The 14,250-nt window shown below is 46.5% G+C and overlaps 1 protein-coding gene across 1 annotated transcript; it reads right to left on the bottom strand.

The window, feature by feature from the left end:
* Window positions 1-4,590: 4,590 nt before the first annotated feature.
* On the bottom strand, window positions 4,591-14,039 carry LOC120504890 (serine/threonine-protein kinase SBK2-like). Its single transcript, XM_039714791.1, has 4 exons — window positions 13,952-14,039; window positions 7,947-8,142; window positions 7,058-7,260; window positions 4,591-6,802 (listed from the first exon to the last, which is right to left on the bottom strand). Exons 1-4 carry the CDS (start codon window positions 13,967-13,969, stop codon window positions 6,233-6,235), a joined length of 987 nt encoding a protein of 328 aa, XP_039570725.1. The 5' UTR covers window positions 13,970-14,039; the 3' UTR covers window positions 4,591-6,232.
* Between the last annotated feature and the right edge of the window lie 211 nt (window positions 14,040-14,250).

Raw genomic sequence — 14,250 nt, 5'->3', positions numbered from 1 at the left:
TCCACCACCTACTCTGCCAGTGGAAGGGAGGACAACCAGCTGTGCCAGGCACTGGGCAACACTGGGGTCAACTACACAGGACAGTCCAAGCAGCAGTTTGAAGACATCTGCACCACCTTTAATCATAGTAACATGACTGCCTTGCTTGAAGCCAGCTCTGTATATCTAGATGTCAGATACACACTTAGAAAAAACCTAGTCTTTTACCACTTCAGATAAATTTTTTCCTGAGCACCTCACTTAAATAAATCTTCTCAGTCATTAACATGCTGTCCCCTAAGAAATATGTCAGCAAAGTACAGGTGGAAGTTGCACTCTGAGTTAGTGCACAGAAGGTGGCTACCAGGGAAGCTGCAGCCTTGTGTGAGTCTACCCTGAGATGCAGGCGCCAGTCAGAGACACGAGTCCTTGGTGGGGGGCAGCTTGTAAACAGCAAAGAGGGTTAGAAGTGCAATTAGTCTGTGTGACAGCCGTGACAGCCTTCTGTCACCACCCTGGGCCAGGCCAAATCCCCTTTCCTCCCTCTCTTGCACAAAGCTGAGCCAAGGAACAGGGCTTATAAACATGCCCAGCTGCCTATCAGCCCAGGGGAAAGAAAACAAATGCACCACAGCAACAGGCAGACCTGTATATGGGCAAGCCCAGATTACTGGCTGGTGTGCCTGGCTGTCAGACCTCGGTGCATCCTAAGTAAGGAAGTCTAGGATGCTGGCTGATACTGGCCATTAGGGTATTTATTAGGGGTCACTTCTTGTGGTCAGCAGCAACACAGCATAGCAGAGGGGAAACTAAAATTAAAGTATGGGTAGAAAGGTCCTGTGCAAGCTACAGGATGTCAAAAACACTGAGGAAGTTTCTTTGGTCTTCCTGTCTAAGGTATTTCCCTATGGTTTCTGCATCTCCACCCACAGATGCAAAATGGAGGTAAAAAAAGGCTAAAAGCTGATACTCCATGTCAGGGACTTGTGCTCCAGTCACTTTCAGTCCTGCAACTCTTTGGCATGACAATGGCATTTTATGATTTCTCATGATTCTCAGCTACAGGCAGCTCTAGATGACATCAACTGGGTTGCAGTTGTCACCAACACGTCCCTACCTGAGTAAGAATGAAAGGTAACAAATTCCACCATTTTTATTCCTTAGTTATTTTTTCTTCCCATCCCTGTGCTCAGGAGAGTTGCTCAGAACAGGGCCATATTTTATGGCTTTTAACAAAGCTCTGGCCTGCCTTGTCTTTGAAGTGAAAGTCAAAACTCAAGAACAAGCAATGTGGGAAGAGTTAGGTTCACATATCATGCAGTCTAGCATCTGCCCTATCATATTCCCTGTCCTGAGATGCTTTTCCTCACTCATTTTTGGTAACTGGTAACTGCTCAGTCCTTTTGCAGTCTCAAGTCCTGACATTTGCATGCAGAGTGGGAAAGGTCACACAGGGTGGTCAACATTGTGGTCTTGTTCAGAGAATGCTGGGGATACCACCCTTCCTAACAAATTATTCAGTCACATTAATGGCACTAAAGGGGGTTCAAGTGGGAAGGGATGGAAGTAACATACTGCTGAAGTTGACAAGGCAGAAGGAAAGTTATATGCAAGCTTCTAGAAATTACACCAGAAGCTTAACTGCTAAATTCTTGAAGGCTGGGTCTCTACCCTGCCTTTAGTCACTGCTCCAGCTTCCAATACAGTGACTTTCATTATTCCTGTAGAAAGAGGAAGAATAATGCATTCCACTATGCAATTTGGTCCTACCTTTTATGTCCCGAGTCCAACCAGTGTAACAAAACAGTCTCTCTGTTGGGGACACTGCTGACCTGTGGTTAACCCAAATAATTTGCCTAAAGGCTCTCAATAACATTCAGTATTTTAATTCTTAGATGACTCCTCTGGGGCACTGTTTAACCATTATCACAATTTAGGTTATCACTTTCAAAGCTGCCTGAATTTTCACATCTCTGTCTAGCAAACAGCCTTCACTCTCACTTTTTCCTAAAAACAGCTAAGTGAGAGAAGAGTTACAATCAAACTATCTGTTCAGTTAACAGATCTAGGCTCAACCTATTGCCCTTCCACCTGTAGTGCTGGTCCACACCTTCCCTACACCCTGCAATCTCTGATCTGCACCACATTCCTCGGGCTGCTGCTGAGTGTAACTATTGAGGAGCCATGTGGACTGTATGGTGCAGAAGCAGAAACGGAATCCACAGTGAGGTAGGTGCACAAGGGGATCCAGAGCATACATCCCACCAAAAGCCATGGGATCCATGGTCCCAGCCCGTGCATGCAGAGTGCTGCAGGCATCACGGCACCAGGGCGTGGATTCACAGTCCTTGGACAGACCTGCAGCCAGAACTCACAAAGTGTGGTGAGCTCGGTAATTACCCGATTTATCTCTTCATTCCATGCCAGAGAGGAGCGAAGTACCATGTTTTCCCCTGCTCTTCAGAGCCACCTGATGCCCCTTTAGGGATGACACCAGATCCACCCCATCCCTCGTGCCTACATTAGCTGAAGTGTTGCCCTTTAGGGCGCTGGGCACCTGGCCAGTCCTCCTGCAGCCAGAGGCTGCGCGTGCAAAGGGCCGGCGTGCTTGCACACAGCTCCGTTCCATTCAGCCTCTCCCAACAGCTGCTCCGGGGCTGATGGGGGCAACAAGATCCTTTTCCAGACCCCCTGGGGATAGTCTTTGCCAGGTCTGTTTACTCATTGATTTAAGAAATCCAGCTGCAATTATGAACAAGCTACTGAGAAAAGAACCCTCAGTTGGGGACTTGGCTCAGGGCAGGGCTTTTTGCCACTGTGCTCAAATCTGTGCTTGCTTCATTGTAGCCCGGCCCCCACCACCATCACATGCATTTTGCAGTCACCGTGCTGATTTCATCACTTCACTATGCATCACACAACTTTCTGGAGCAGAAACCCTTCTACCAAAGTCTCAAGGCCCTGTGACAAAGGAGACAAAGAAACAATCCTGGATATTGCCACTTCTTACTGCCATTAGCCTGTCACATTGCCTTTGTCAGGCAGCACTGAATCCCTGATTCTCATTGGCATAATTGGCTCCTGCAAAAAAAAACCAGCCTGGGTCCTGACAGCATGGGGCAGATTGATCTGTTTCCCCAGAGATGTCAGTTTTCCATCGGTTCAGGTTTACTTTAATTTGGAATAAATCCTAAAATCTTGCTAACCCTTTCTTGTCAAGCCTTTTTTGCATTTGGCAGACAACTTTGCCAAGACCATGCTGAGAATTTCCAAAGGAGAAGACATTTGGGAGCCCTAAACATCCTTAGCTACAACACAGAGTGTCTTCAAAATAAAAAACATTGTGGAATCACAGCATGGTTGATACCACACAGGACACGTGAAGATTGCCTACACCAATATCTTTCTCAAAAGAGAGACAACTAGTGAAAGTTTCCCAGAGCTTTATCCAGTCATCTTTTGAACATCTCCAAAGCCATAGACACACAACCAATGTTACAAAGTTTGGCCACCATCACCATAAAGCCATTTTTATTTTGTTTAAATGCGTCCCCTCTCTCAATTTATATTTATGCCTGGAAGTATAAAGAGATAGAAGATCCATCCTGCCTCTTCTCTGCAGGCTGAACATTCCCCAGTCTCTCAGCCTCTGCTCATATGATGGTTTCTTTCAGTAGACAAGAGCCTCACTACTGGAGTGTTCGGCTTCAACCTCTCATGGTTGCTCTTGGATCACTCTCAAATTAAAATAGGTCATTAGTAGGTGGTATTTTCTGCTCAGTATTATTTTCTTCTCAGTATTCTATACCATAATCAATTCACCATCTAGTCTTCCTATTCCAGATAGTTTCACTTGTCAGTTTCTTTAAGGCTTTCTTACAACCTTAAACCACAGTCCCACCATGTTTTTTCCTGAGCTGTCTCCAGTTTTCCAGCTTGCCTGTAATTGTGGCACCATACCTAGGATTTCTTCATGAGGTATAAAAAACTGATTGCTCACTCCTGCTTTCCACACTCATATTTAGGCCAGCAGGAATGCTGTTAGCTGTTTTTGCTGAAGATTTGACCATCCCTACTCTCTACCCCTCTTTAACCATGCAAGGAGCCCATTTGCCTTTTTAAACAGGACAACACAGTAAGAACACATGTAATCTTGTGTATCCTCTGTGACTTGGCAAGTTTTTAAGGGTCCTTTTGTAAGGATGGCTTTTATTTTTATGCATTCCTACCTAATTATGTTTCTCCTGCCTGTAAGAAAATGTATTTTGTTTGAATATACTTAGCAAGTTATCTAGATCTATTTGAGTAGCCTGTTTCTCTTGCTACAGCCCTATTCATGCTTGTGTCATCTGTAGGGTTTTATCTGCTTTGTATTTTCCTTAAAATCGTGGTTGGAAATGTTAATCAGTTTTCATTTAACAACTGATCCCTGCAGAAACCAAACAAAATAGAGCATTCCAAGCAGACGATTATCTCTTCTGCCTGTTGAAAGTTCTCAATCCACTTAATCTATATTTTATGGACTTTGCATCTTCTGAATCAATACAACATACCATAATTCTCTTTTTATCAATAGGTCATGCCTTACAAAAACTCTGTACCATAGCACTATGAATTTCCTGTATCAAACACAACTTTATTATTAAAAAATTAATGTCTCATTCAAAAAAACCACATTCTTATTCTGTAATTCTCCATTAGCTAACATCTTTAACAAATGCTTTTTCCATTATTTTTGACTGGATAGTTGCCAGCTACCTGACCTTTATATCCATTGGTTTTAAGGCTTCTCCACTTTAAATGCAGGAACCATGTTGGCACCTTAAAATTCCTCTGCTATTCCTATAGCAATTAAGGTGTTATTAAAGCCAAATCTCAGCAGGCTGGAGTTGAGCAGCATTTATTACGATTTCAAGTAATGAAAGATTCTAAGAGATAGAAGTAAGCAGAAGAAAACTGTATCTTGGACAGTGTGAGCACAATGCTGTTTGGTAAGATAGGTTGGGGAGCTGGAAGACTCAAGACATACGTGACGTAGGGAGCAGGAACAGCATAAAATAGTAGTACAGAGGTGATGTTGCTAAGAGAGGAATGAGCAAAATATGTTTACCAGGTGATGGGTAGTGTTAGTAGAGAAGTGAAGTAATGTTAAAATGCCAGTGGGTGAAAAGAAGCTGGAAGAAAAAAAAAAAAAAGCTGAAGGTTGGGGAAGCATAGGAGTGTGTGCAGGAATAGGTCTGACATGAAAAAAAAAGCTGAAATGCTAGAAAATATAGCACTGGGACACTGCATTTTTAGAAGTTATGAATCCCCCTGAGAGTGGAAAACAAGCTGTGAATGTTTCCAGCAAAAGACCAGGTTGAGTGCAGGAAGGGATTATTACCAACAGCAAGATCCTGGGGATTGAAAAGAGGTAGAAAAGTAAAAATGGCTACTAACCCCTAATTCCCTCTTTGCTACTCCTTTTCAGGATTAAAATGTGCACCTAGGCGGATATTGGGACATTAGAAGAGGTGTGTGTCTAGGGAAGGGTTAAAGAAGTGATAGGAAAGGGGAGAAGAAAGGTCTTGTAGAAGGGTAGCCAGGCATCCAAAAGAGCAGGAAGGACATTGTCCTAGGACCTGAAGGCAGTACAAGGGAAGAGATGTGTTTGGGTTGGCATGAGATAACCTCAACACCATAAACATTCCCCAGTCATCATCCATGGCCGCGTGCTGGGATCTCCCCAGCCCCTCCACCCCACCAGCCTGAAGCCACCCTCCAGGGCTCCTGGTGTGGGCACTGGCAGCATTCAGAGATGGGCCCTGCCTTGGACAGCTTGTCCTGGAGAGCTGCAAGTTCTGACATGCTCCCTGCTTTCCAACAGCAAGGGGGTCCCAACAGGCATTTATTATGAGGGAAAACGAGCCACATACAGAAACACAAAAGTACACATTTTGCTCTATTTTGAGGCACGGCATGTGCTGCAGCCTAAATAACTCCCTGGACTTCCTGTGGCTAGGAAAGGAGTGGATGCTTCACACACAGTCATTTCCAAGAGAAAGATGTTTTCAAGCCACAAGGAGGCGGCGCTGGGCAGCACTGAGTCATGGGGTGAGGGCCATCAGCTGGGGAAGGAGCTTGGCTCTGTGGCAGCAGGGAAGCTGCTCTCTGGGCCACCTGGGCCTCTCACACCCAGGCCACCGTGGTGCCCAAACCCTGAAGCCCCTTGCAGGCTGAGACCCTCCTTCCCTCCCGCTGTGGAGAGCAGACCCTAGGACTTGACGGCAGCCTCCTCACTGCGCCCATCCTCCCGGCGCCAAGGGCAGTCCACGTAGCGCAGGACGCCGCTGACGGGGCCACGCTTGGCGGGATCTAGAGCCAGCAGGCTCCGCAGCATCCCGGCAGCCTCGGCTGTCAGGCGCTTCCAGTGCCGGGGCACGTCCTTTTCTAGGCCTGTCTCCTGCCACTGCATGAAGTCCTCAAAGAAAGGGTCCTCCGGCAGGCTCTGCTCCCAGGGGAAGTAGCCGGTCAGCAGGCAGAAAAGCAGCACCCCGAAGGCCCAGGCATCCATGCTGGTGTCGATGGGCACCCCCTGGGCATCAGCAGTGTTGCTCAGCTCGGGGGCCGTGTAGGGGATTACCCCGGCCACCAGCTTGAGCTTGGTACCCTTGGGCCTCGTCAGGCCGAAGTCAGTGAGTTTGACGAGCCGGCAGTCGGGATCAAAAAGCAGCACGTTCTCAGGCTTGATGTCGCGGTACACCAGCCCCCGGCTGTGGATGAACTCCAGTGCGCTCACGAGCTGCTTGGCACACTGCTTTGCGGCCGGCTCAGGAATCCCATCCTGGGCAGGGAGAGAGAAAGGCAGGATGGCACACATGGGCACCTCAGCAGCCCTGCCAGAGGGACTCTCACCTCAGTGCTCTGCACTAGGAAAGATCTTCACGTTTCTCACCTTGCAAGCCCAAGGCTGCTTCAGTGCTGCAGACCCCAGATAGATCCAAAGCCATTGCCTTTATCTCCCTCCCTCTGACCCAGCCAGCCTCCAGAGGGGCCAAATGCTGCAGCCCAATCCCCATGGCCTTGTAGCAACACTCACGCGGGGTTTGATGATAGAGATGAGGTCTTTGTGCAGCGCTGGTTCATAGAGGAAGCCATAGTACTGGCTGGACTCAATGGCAATTCCAAACATGCCGATGATGGCAGGGTGGGTGGCAAGGGACAGTGCGACACAATACTCATACAGGAAGGTGTGCAGCTTGGTACTGGCTTTGGGTAGCAGCTTGAGAGCCATAGGAGTCCCTGGGGATGGGAAGAGTGGGTTTGATTCCCGTGGAAGTCACACCGAGGCAAAACAGAGCAGCCACAGATGCAGGCAGCCACAGCCTCGGGAAGGTCTCTAGTCCAAAGTTTGTGTGGGTATACCCAGGTTTCGGAACAGGCACTGCTGCTGGTGTGAGTTTTGAGCCCTGGGCATGCACAGGAGCCCTGGCAGAGTAGAGACATTCAGGATATTTGGGCCCATCAGTCTGAGCTGGGACTGTTGGGGAAGAGCAGTGTCAGGGCACTCATACGGCCAAGCCAGGACTTTCATTCACACTCTCTGTCCATGGCCACCACTTCAGATCAGGCTTGGGGCTCTGTGACTCAGCCCTATGGTGGGACTGCTGTTTCCATCTATATCACATGCATGTTGGTGTGTATCTGTGAACTCTCTTGATTCTGATTTATGGATTAACTTCCCAGCTTGACCCTGGACCTGTCTTATCACTATAAACTTGCTGGATGTTCTGGGCTGCCCCCTGGCATCACCTGGACACTGGCTGGATGTAATGGGATGATCCCTAGCTGGGGAGGTCCCCATCCTGTTAGTCTCCCTGGGGATCCTCCCTGCTATGCTGTCTGTCCTCAGCCAGTGTGCCACCAACCCACCCCATGCCCCGTGCCCTGGTGAGTGGAGAGGAGACAAGGCACAGTCAGTTCCTTACCTCTCTGCCTGTGGGTCACTAGCATCACATGGCCATACTTGCCCCTGCCCAGCTCCCGAACAACCTCATAGTGCTCAGCTACCTCGGCGCGCACCAGGCTCTGAGCGGTGATCTCCAGGAGCTCCTCCAGCTTGGTTGGTGCTGCTCTCTCTGGCACTGCTGTGGTCACAGCTGAGCTCTCGGCCATGACTGAGTGCTGCAGGAACACCACAGCCAGAGTCAGGAACATCACAGCATGCACAGAGAAAGCCAGATCAAACATGCAACACAAACCATGTCATGGCAGGGCATATTTCTGCCACTTGGAGCCTGAGCACTCTTGCTGCTGTGCTAGAATTGAATTTGCACTTTTATACAGCACATCTCTGGCAAAGCCCTTCATCATAGAAAAGTCTCTGTATTGAAGGGAACCTCCTCCAGCCCCCTAATCCTTTTGCCTAATATTAAACAACAGGAAAAACATTAGCAGAGTACCAGATTTTCAAGTGTCACCCAGTCATCCCCTTGCTCTCATTAGCCTACTGCAGCAAGACCTTATCTCTCTACTCAGAATTCCACCTCTACTGCTTACTGGAGAAAGTCCTTGAGCTGGCAGATGAGACAGAACCTGTCCCTCAGGCACAGGCACAGCTAGCATGTGACAAAATGCAGAGTGGCCCAAGGAAGCCAAAGGGAGCTCAGTACCTCACATGCCTGATGACATTTCTGACCAAAAGTCACGCATCTGTGCAGCCAAGTAACTTATACAGGAAGTAACCTGGGACATCACTGGCATTTTGAGCTACAGCCAGGTGCTTCAGACCCATTTCAGAGAAGTGTTTTTTCACTTTTCCCAGACAGCTACAAGGCAGCATTTTAAGGCCTCTGTGGCAGCACTTTCTCCCTGTCTACCTCCCTGTGCTCTGAACAAGGCACTTTGGGCCTGGGAGTTCTTCCTGGCCTTGGAGCAAAGTCACAGAACCAGAGTCACAGGATGGTAAATGCCAGAAGGTACTTCTGGAGACCTCTTACTGCAACAACCTGCTCAGAGGAGGATTAACTAGAGGAGGTTGTCTGGTGTCCAGCCCAGTTTTAAATATCTATAAAGATGGAGACTCCGTAGCTGCTGTGGGTAACCTGTTTCAGTGTCCAATCACCCTTGTGATAAAAAGATTTTAACTTATGCTTAAATAGAAATTCTGTTTCAGGCCCACTACCTCTTGTTCTGTCACTCAGTATCATTTGATACTGTGATACACCTGGTTGTGTGTTTTTGCAGGTGTTCATATGCATCAATCAGATGATCCTCTCAAGCCTTCTGTTCTTGAGGCTGATGAAGTTCCAGCTCTGTTAGCCTCTCCTCCTGTGAGAGATACTCCCATATCTTAACTGTCTTCACAGTCTAGATTTGTTCTAGTATGTCCACATCTCTCTTCTGCAAAGGAACCCCACTGCTGCTAAATACAGTCATGCTTCAAAATAAAGAAATTTGTAAAAAAAGAATCACTTAAACCTGGAAAATCTACCACAAGGCTGGATTTCGATAGGACTCTGGGACTATTTGTGGGGAAATTCCTCTTCTCTTCCCTTCCATCTCTCCTAGATTGCATTTCTAAATCTTATCCAATTCAGAAGTGCCAAGTAATTGGCCCTACTTTTCTGCAAGAGTAGAGCAATAAAATGAATGAGCCAGCTTGGAAGAACAGATCATCCAGAGGATATGGGTAGAGTTTCTTGAGGGCCTGTGACCTGTGAGTCTGATCAGGGCTCCTTATGGAGGAAGCCCCAGCTGCAGTCACTCCAGAACAGTTTGCAGACTTTTTGGCCCTCGCTGCACTTGGAGTCATTAACTACAAGAGGAAGTCCATACTCGAGAAAACAGCTGATGTTGATAGGTCTTTCTTTGAGATGCCACTGTGATTAGCTAGGAAGGTAAGAGAGGATCAAATTTGGGTCACTGCTGAGTAGAGTGTGCCTGGGTGCTCTGCACCTACTTGTGATACCTTCTAAAGTGTAGTTTTCCTTTTGCAGATTGACAAGCACTGAAGAGGAGGTCACCAGGGCCCTGGCCAGGATGCATTCACCAATTGGCTGTGCTGTACTGAAGGCAGCAGGCAGAGTCCTATTCAAACCTGTTCTTTCCTCCACTATCCTTTCCATGCTTCATCCCTGCTAGAGTTCTTGTTTCCAGGCTGCTGACTGTGAGAAACTGTAATTCCTCAAAAGAATCTCTAATTACAGCAGCAAAAAGCTCACATCCTTTACAACATCACGAGATACTTCTGAACCACCTGAGAAACTGTTGGGGATCTAACCTATGGAAATGCAATGTCTTAGTCCAGGTAATATTATTCTGGTTCTTCAACCAAAATGATTAATATATTTAGTGCAGAAAAGCACTTCATACATGTCAAAAGCCAAAGACAGTGTGATCCCTGTATAACAGAGACAGTGCTATGATAACAGAATCACAGGTGTGTTTAGGTTGGAAGGGACCTCTTGAGATCATCTAATCCAAGTCCCTGGCTCAAGCTGGAGCAACTGAAGCAGGTTGTCTAGGAAGGTGTTTAGCCAGGTCTTCAATATCTCCATAGATGGAAACTCCTCTCAAAGATCACTGCTTAGAAGATTCTGGCTCCCTTTTCTTCATTACCCCTCATCAGATATTTATATACACCAATAAGATCCCATCTGAGCCTTCTCTTTTTCAAGCTGAAGAGTTTCAGCTGTTTCAGCCTCTTCTCATATCAAAGATACTCTATTAAAAATGGCCTTGAGCGTATGGCATGTGGGGTCCACTTTCTTGTCTGACCTTCAACAGGGCCTTAACACAAACCAAATAACAAATAGCATCTGGGGCACCTCTTTCAAAAAGTCATTCAGGCTTGATCCAAAGACAGTGGGTCAATTATAAATGCTGGTGTGAACATTCTTGCTGTTAGGTTTTCATATGATAACCTAATCTGAATTTACCTAACCTGCTACTGCAGTTTCTCAGATAGAGAAATGAGGTTTCTAATACCTGTTAAATTTCTCCAGACTCTTGCAGTGTTTATATGCACTGTGGTCAGAGGTATGACCATAGGCTATGAGAACATATTTTCAATTAATTAGGTTGTGTAAAATTAAGGCTGAAGCTCAGGCTATGCATTTAACTGATGCTTTACTTAGGCTTCACAAAGCATCTGTCACACTGTGCTTCTGTAGTGCCTGCATCAGTTAGTTAAAAAACAGATGTGATGCTGCCACAAAATGTGGTCACATTTTGAATTGAGAATAAGCATCTCTGTGCTCTCTGATCAAGACACCTCTCACTTTTCTTATTGGTTTAATGTCTTCAAATAACTTTTTGTCTAATCGTCAAACCAAGCTCTCAGATTGTCCAGCCTGCTTGTTCGGCTTTCAGATCTGTTTCATGGCTCTTTTTTAAAGCCTCATCATTTTTCTCCTCCCATCCCACACGTTAAAACCCAACTGTCTTGGGGGGAATGCCTCCTGTCACACATTGACTAGAATTCCCCCCTGCCTCATGCTGTGGCCTCAAGATCTCTTTTTGCAGGAATGACACACAGGCTGTACTACCTTATACATCCATTATGAGTCCAGAGTTTTTCCAAATTACTGGTGAATGTTGGGGAAGAAATTAACTGCCTCTTCATGTCCCTTTATGGGTACTGCCTAACTGGTTTCTACATGAATATTTTTGCACCATGTTTAGTAAAGCACATCTTTCTCAAATGTATTTAGTGTACCTCAAGTAACTCAGATCACTTCATCCAGTTGCTATCACACTTCTGCTTAGGGGCTCTGTAAGGATCCCACCTGCAGGCATCTCCCACTTCTAAATTTTTGGTTTGAAGCAGTTCTCATCCTGGTATTGGTTCATATAGCACCTGCCAGAAATGTCCCATTCACCGGTCATTTCCTGAAAGTTATCTGTACAAATTCATCCTGGCATTGGTCTAAACCAAGAAGCCACACATTTTTAATTAATTATTTAAAAGCCCAGTATATAGTGGAAAACACCATATTTTATTGTTGTTCTCACCCTACACAATTATTATTTTTTCCAATCCTAACTCTGTCATAATACTTTTGCTTTTCTCAATGGTCTAGAAGAAAACACTGAAATCGTCCAGAAAAATATTTGCAAATGGCACAAAAAGGGTTTGGGTAGACAATGTGTTGCTTGGTAAAACTAGTGCATGCACATACACAGATACAAAAGCATTCCAAATGACCAAAGCAGTCAGGATTTTAGTCTGGCATTGGATGGGTGACAGGGGGAAAAAAAGTCATATTAATCAGACACATCCAGGTTCTTCATGCTGCTTAATGGGCAGTATGTAAATCCAGAAATGTACATCTGGTATAGCCTCACTACCTTTGCAGGCCTTAAGACACTGGATGATAGAGAATTGCAGTAGAAATAATCTACAGTGATATAGATACACATCTTAGTGTTACAGATACAAGTCTAACAGCATAGCAAGAGCAGAACAAGGGTTACTGATGCTACAGATTCCACTTTTGCATTCATTCTGGTAAAGAGAATGCCTGAAAAGATTCAAATGCAGGAAACATCAGCAGTGAGAGGCAAACTAACATTTTCCAGATGCTAAATTAAGAAAGTAAGCATCACTGTAAACAAAACAAAACAAAGAAGAAAAAAAAATAAGAGACAGCTGTTCCGTTTCACGTAGGCTGAGATGGTTGTAACAAAAGAAGAGATCTGTTCTGAGGCAATGTGCCTCTTACAGTGAACTCCAGTTTCTGCAGAGGTTCCTACATACAGATGCAATGAGACAGTCTGAAATTTAATCTTCAAAAATCAGCTGAGTTAGGGAAGCTGTATTTCTGAAGAGCTGACCACCTGTTAACAGCTTCTGCACTACAATTCAGAATATCACACACCAGTGGAATTTGTATTTTTATAATAAATTTATTTTTTCATTTGCTGTGCTTTGTATTCTTCTTTAACAATCTTTTCATGATGCTTCTTGAAATGTTAAAAATACATTGATATGAAGAAAGCCTGGGTAAATTTTCTGAACTCTTCTGGAGGCTGATAGATCAACAGAACCAGTTACTGGATGCTTTTTATGTTTTTAATGATATTGGTGAGTCCACAGTTCAGCAAGCTACCTCTGGTGTCCCCAGTTTGACAGAAAAAGGACAAGAGAACGTCATGACAATGGCAAGAGGGCTGAAAATTACAGGGGAAACTTACAGGGGTGCTGTCTTCATTGGTTATCAAACAGATATAGTGAAGTTACTCTCTCATCTGTATGCACTTTTCTGAGTACTGGAATTTCACTAAAAAGGGCTCTCCCAGTTAGGTAAAAGCATGATAATAAAACCAAGAGATGAAGCTGAAGTGAGGCCATTTCAGACCTCTGCTGTGGTGCAGATTCTGTGAAGAAGGATATTTGCCCCTAAAAATATCATCAAACATTGTGGAAGAATATCCTTCCATCTTCATGACTTTTGGTTCAAGAATGGCATCTTTTTTTTTCCCCTAAAAGGTCCACTCTGGTGCAAACCATGTTTAATACAACAAGGGATAGGAACCGATTACCGCAATGTTTGCTTGTGGCCTTATTGCTGGTAGATTTATGAGCTTCTTTCTGAAACCGGTCAGCAGGCCAGTGCTTAATCTCGCTGCAGAGGGTGGCATGACTGTGCCGGTAGCAGAGCTGCGTGCTCTGATCCGGGCAGGGACCCCCAGCTCTCCCCGCAGAGCCCCGTAAGCCTCTCGGCAGTCCGCAGCACACCGCAGCCTCCTCGGACAGAAACCGGCAGCAATCGCACTGGGACCAAGCCACAGCACACCTTGCTCCCAACCAACCCGCCAGGACCGCAGCACCATCCCACCGAACACAAGTGGACGCAAAGCGACCTTCCAGGGCAAAGCCACCCACGAGCTCTCCATCTCTGGGGGAAGTGGGTGCGCTCCGCATTGTGCCGGCACACCACGCTCGAGTCTCCAAAACCAGTTTGAGAGGGGTGGGTGCCCTTGTACATGCCTGTCCAGTGTCTTCCATCCTGCCACTGCTGTGACTTCCCTTCCCGCTCTCCCTTCCGCCTGTCCTAAGCCTCTCACCTTGTCCAGCGGCGCAGGACAGACAGCCAGCCAGCCGCGACTGCCGCGCTCCCCTCGCCGCAGCCGCCGGGCTCAGCCTGCGCCGGCAGCCGGACGGGGCTGCCAGGAGCTGCGGGGCGAGGCGTGACGCTCCGCCCCGTCCCCATGGCTCTGGGCCTGGGGGCACACTGCCTCCCTGCTGAAGGTGACCTCCGGGAGGGAAGGAAGAGGGGGAAAGGGAGA

This window comes from Passer montanus, unplaced genomic scaffold (genome assembly GCF_014805655.1).
Source record: "Passer montanus isolate IOZ18808 unplaced genomic scaffold, ASM1480565v1 scaffold31, whole genome shotgun sequence".
NCBI classification, from domain to species: Eukaryota; Metazoa; Chordata; class Aves; order Passeriformes; family Passeridae; genus Passer; species Passer montanus.
The sequence above is the reverse complement of the archived record's forward strand: the minus strand, read 5'-3'. Positions and strand labels throughout refer to the sequence as shown.

Coding starts and splice junctions, on each gene's coding strand:
- LOC120504890 (XM_039714791.1), bottom strand. Junction 7,261..7,946: donor AGTGACCCACAGGCAGAGAG/GTAAGGAACTGA, acceptor TCCCATCCCCAG/GGACTCCTATGGCTCTCAAG. Junction 6,803..7,057: donor TCTCTATCATCAAACCCCGC/GTGAGTGTTGCT, acceptor CTCCCTGCCCAG/GATGGGATTCCTGAGCCGGC.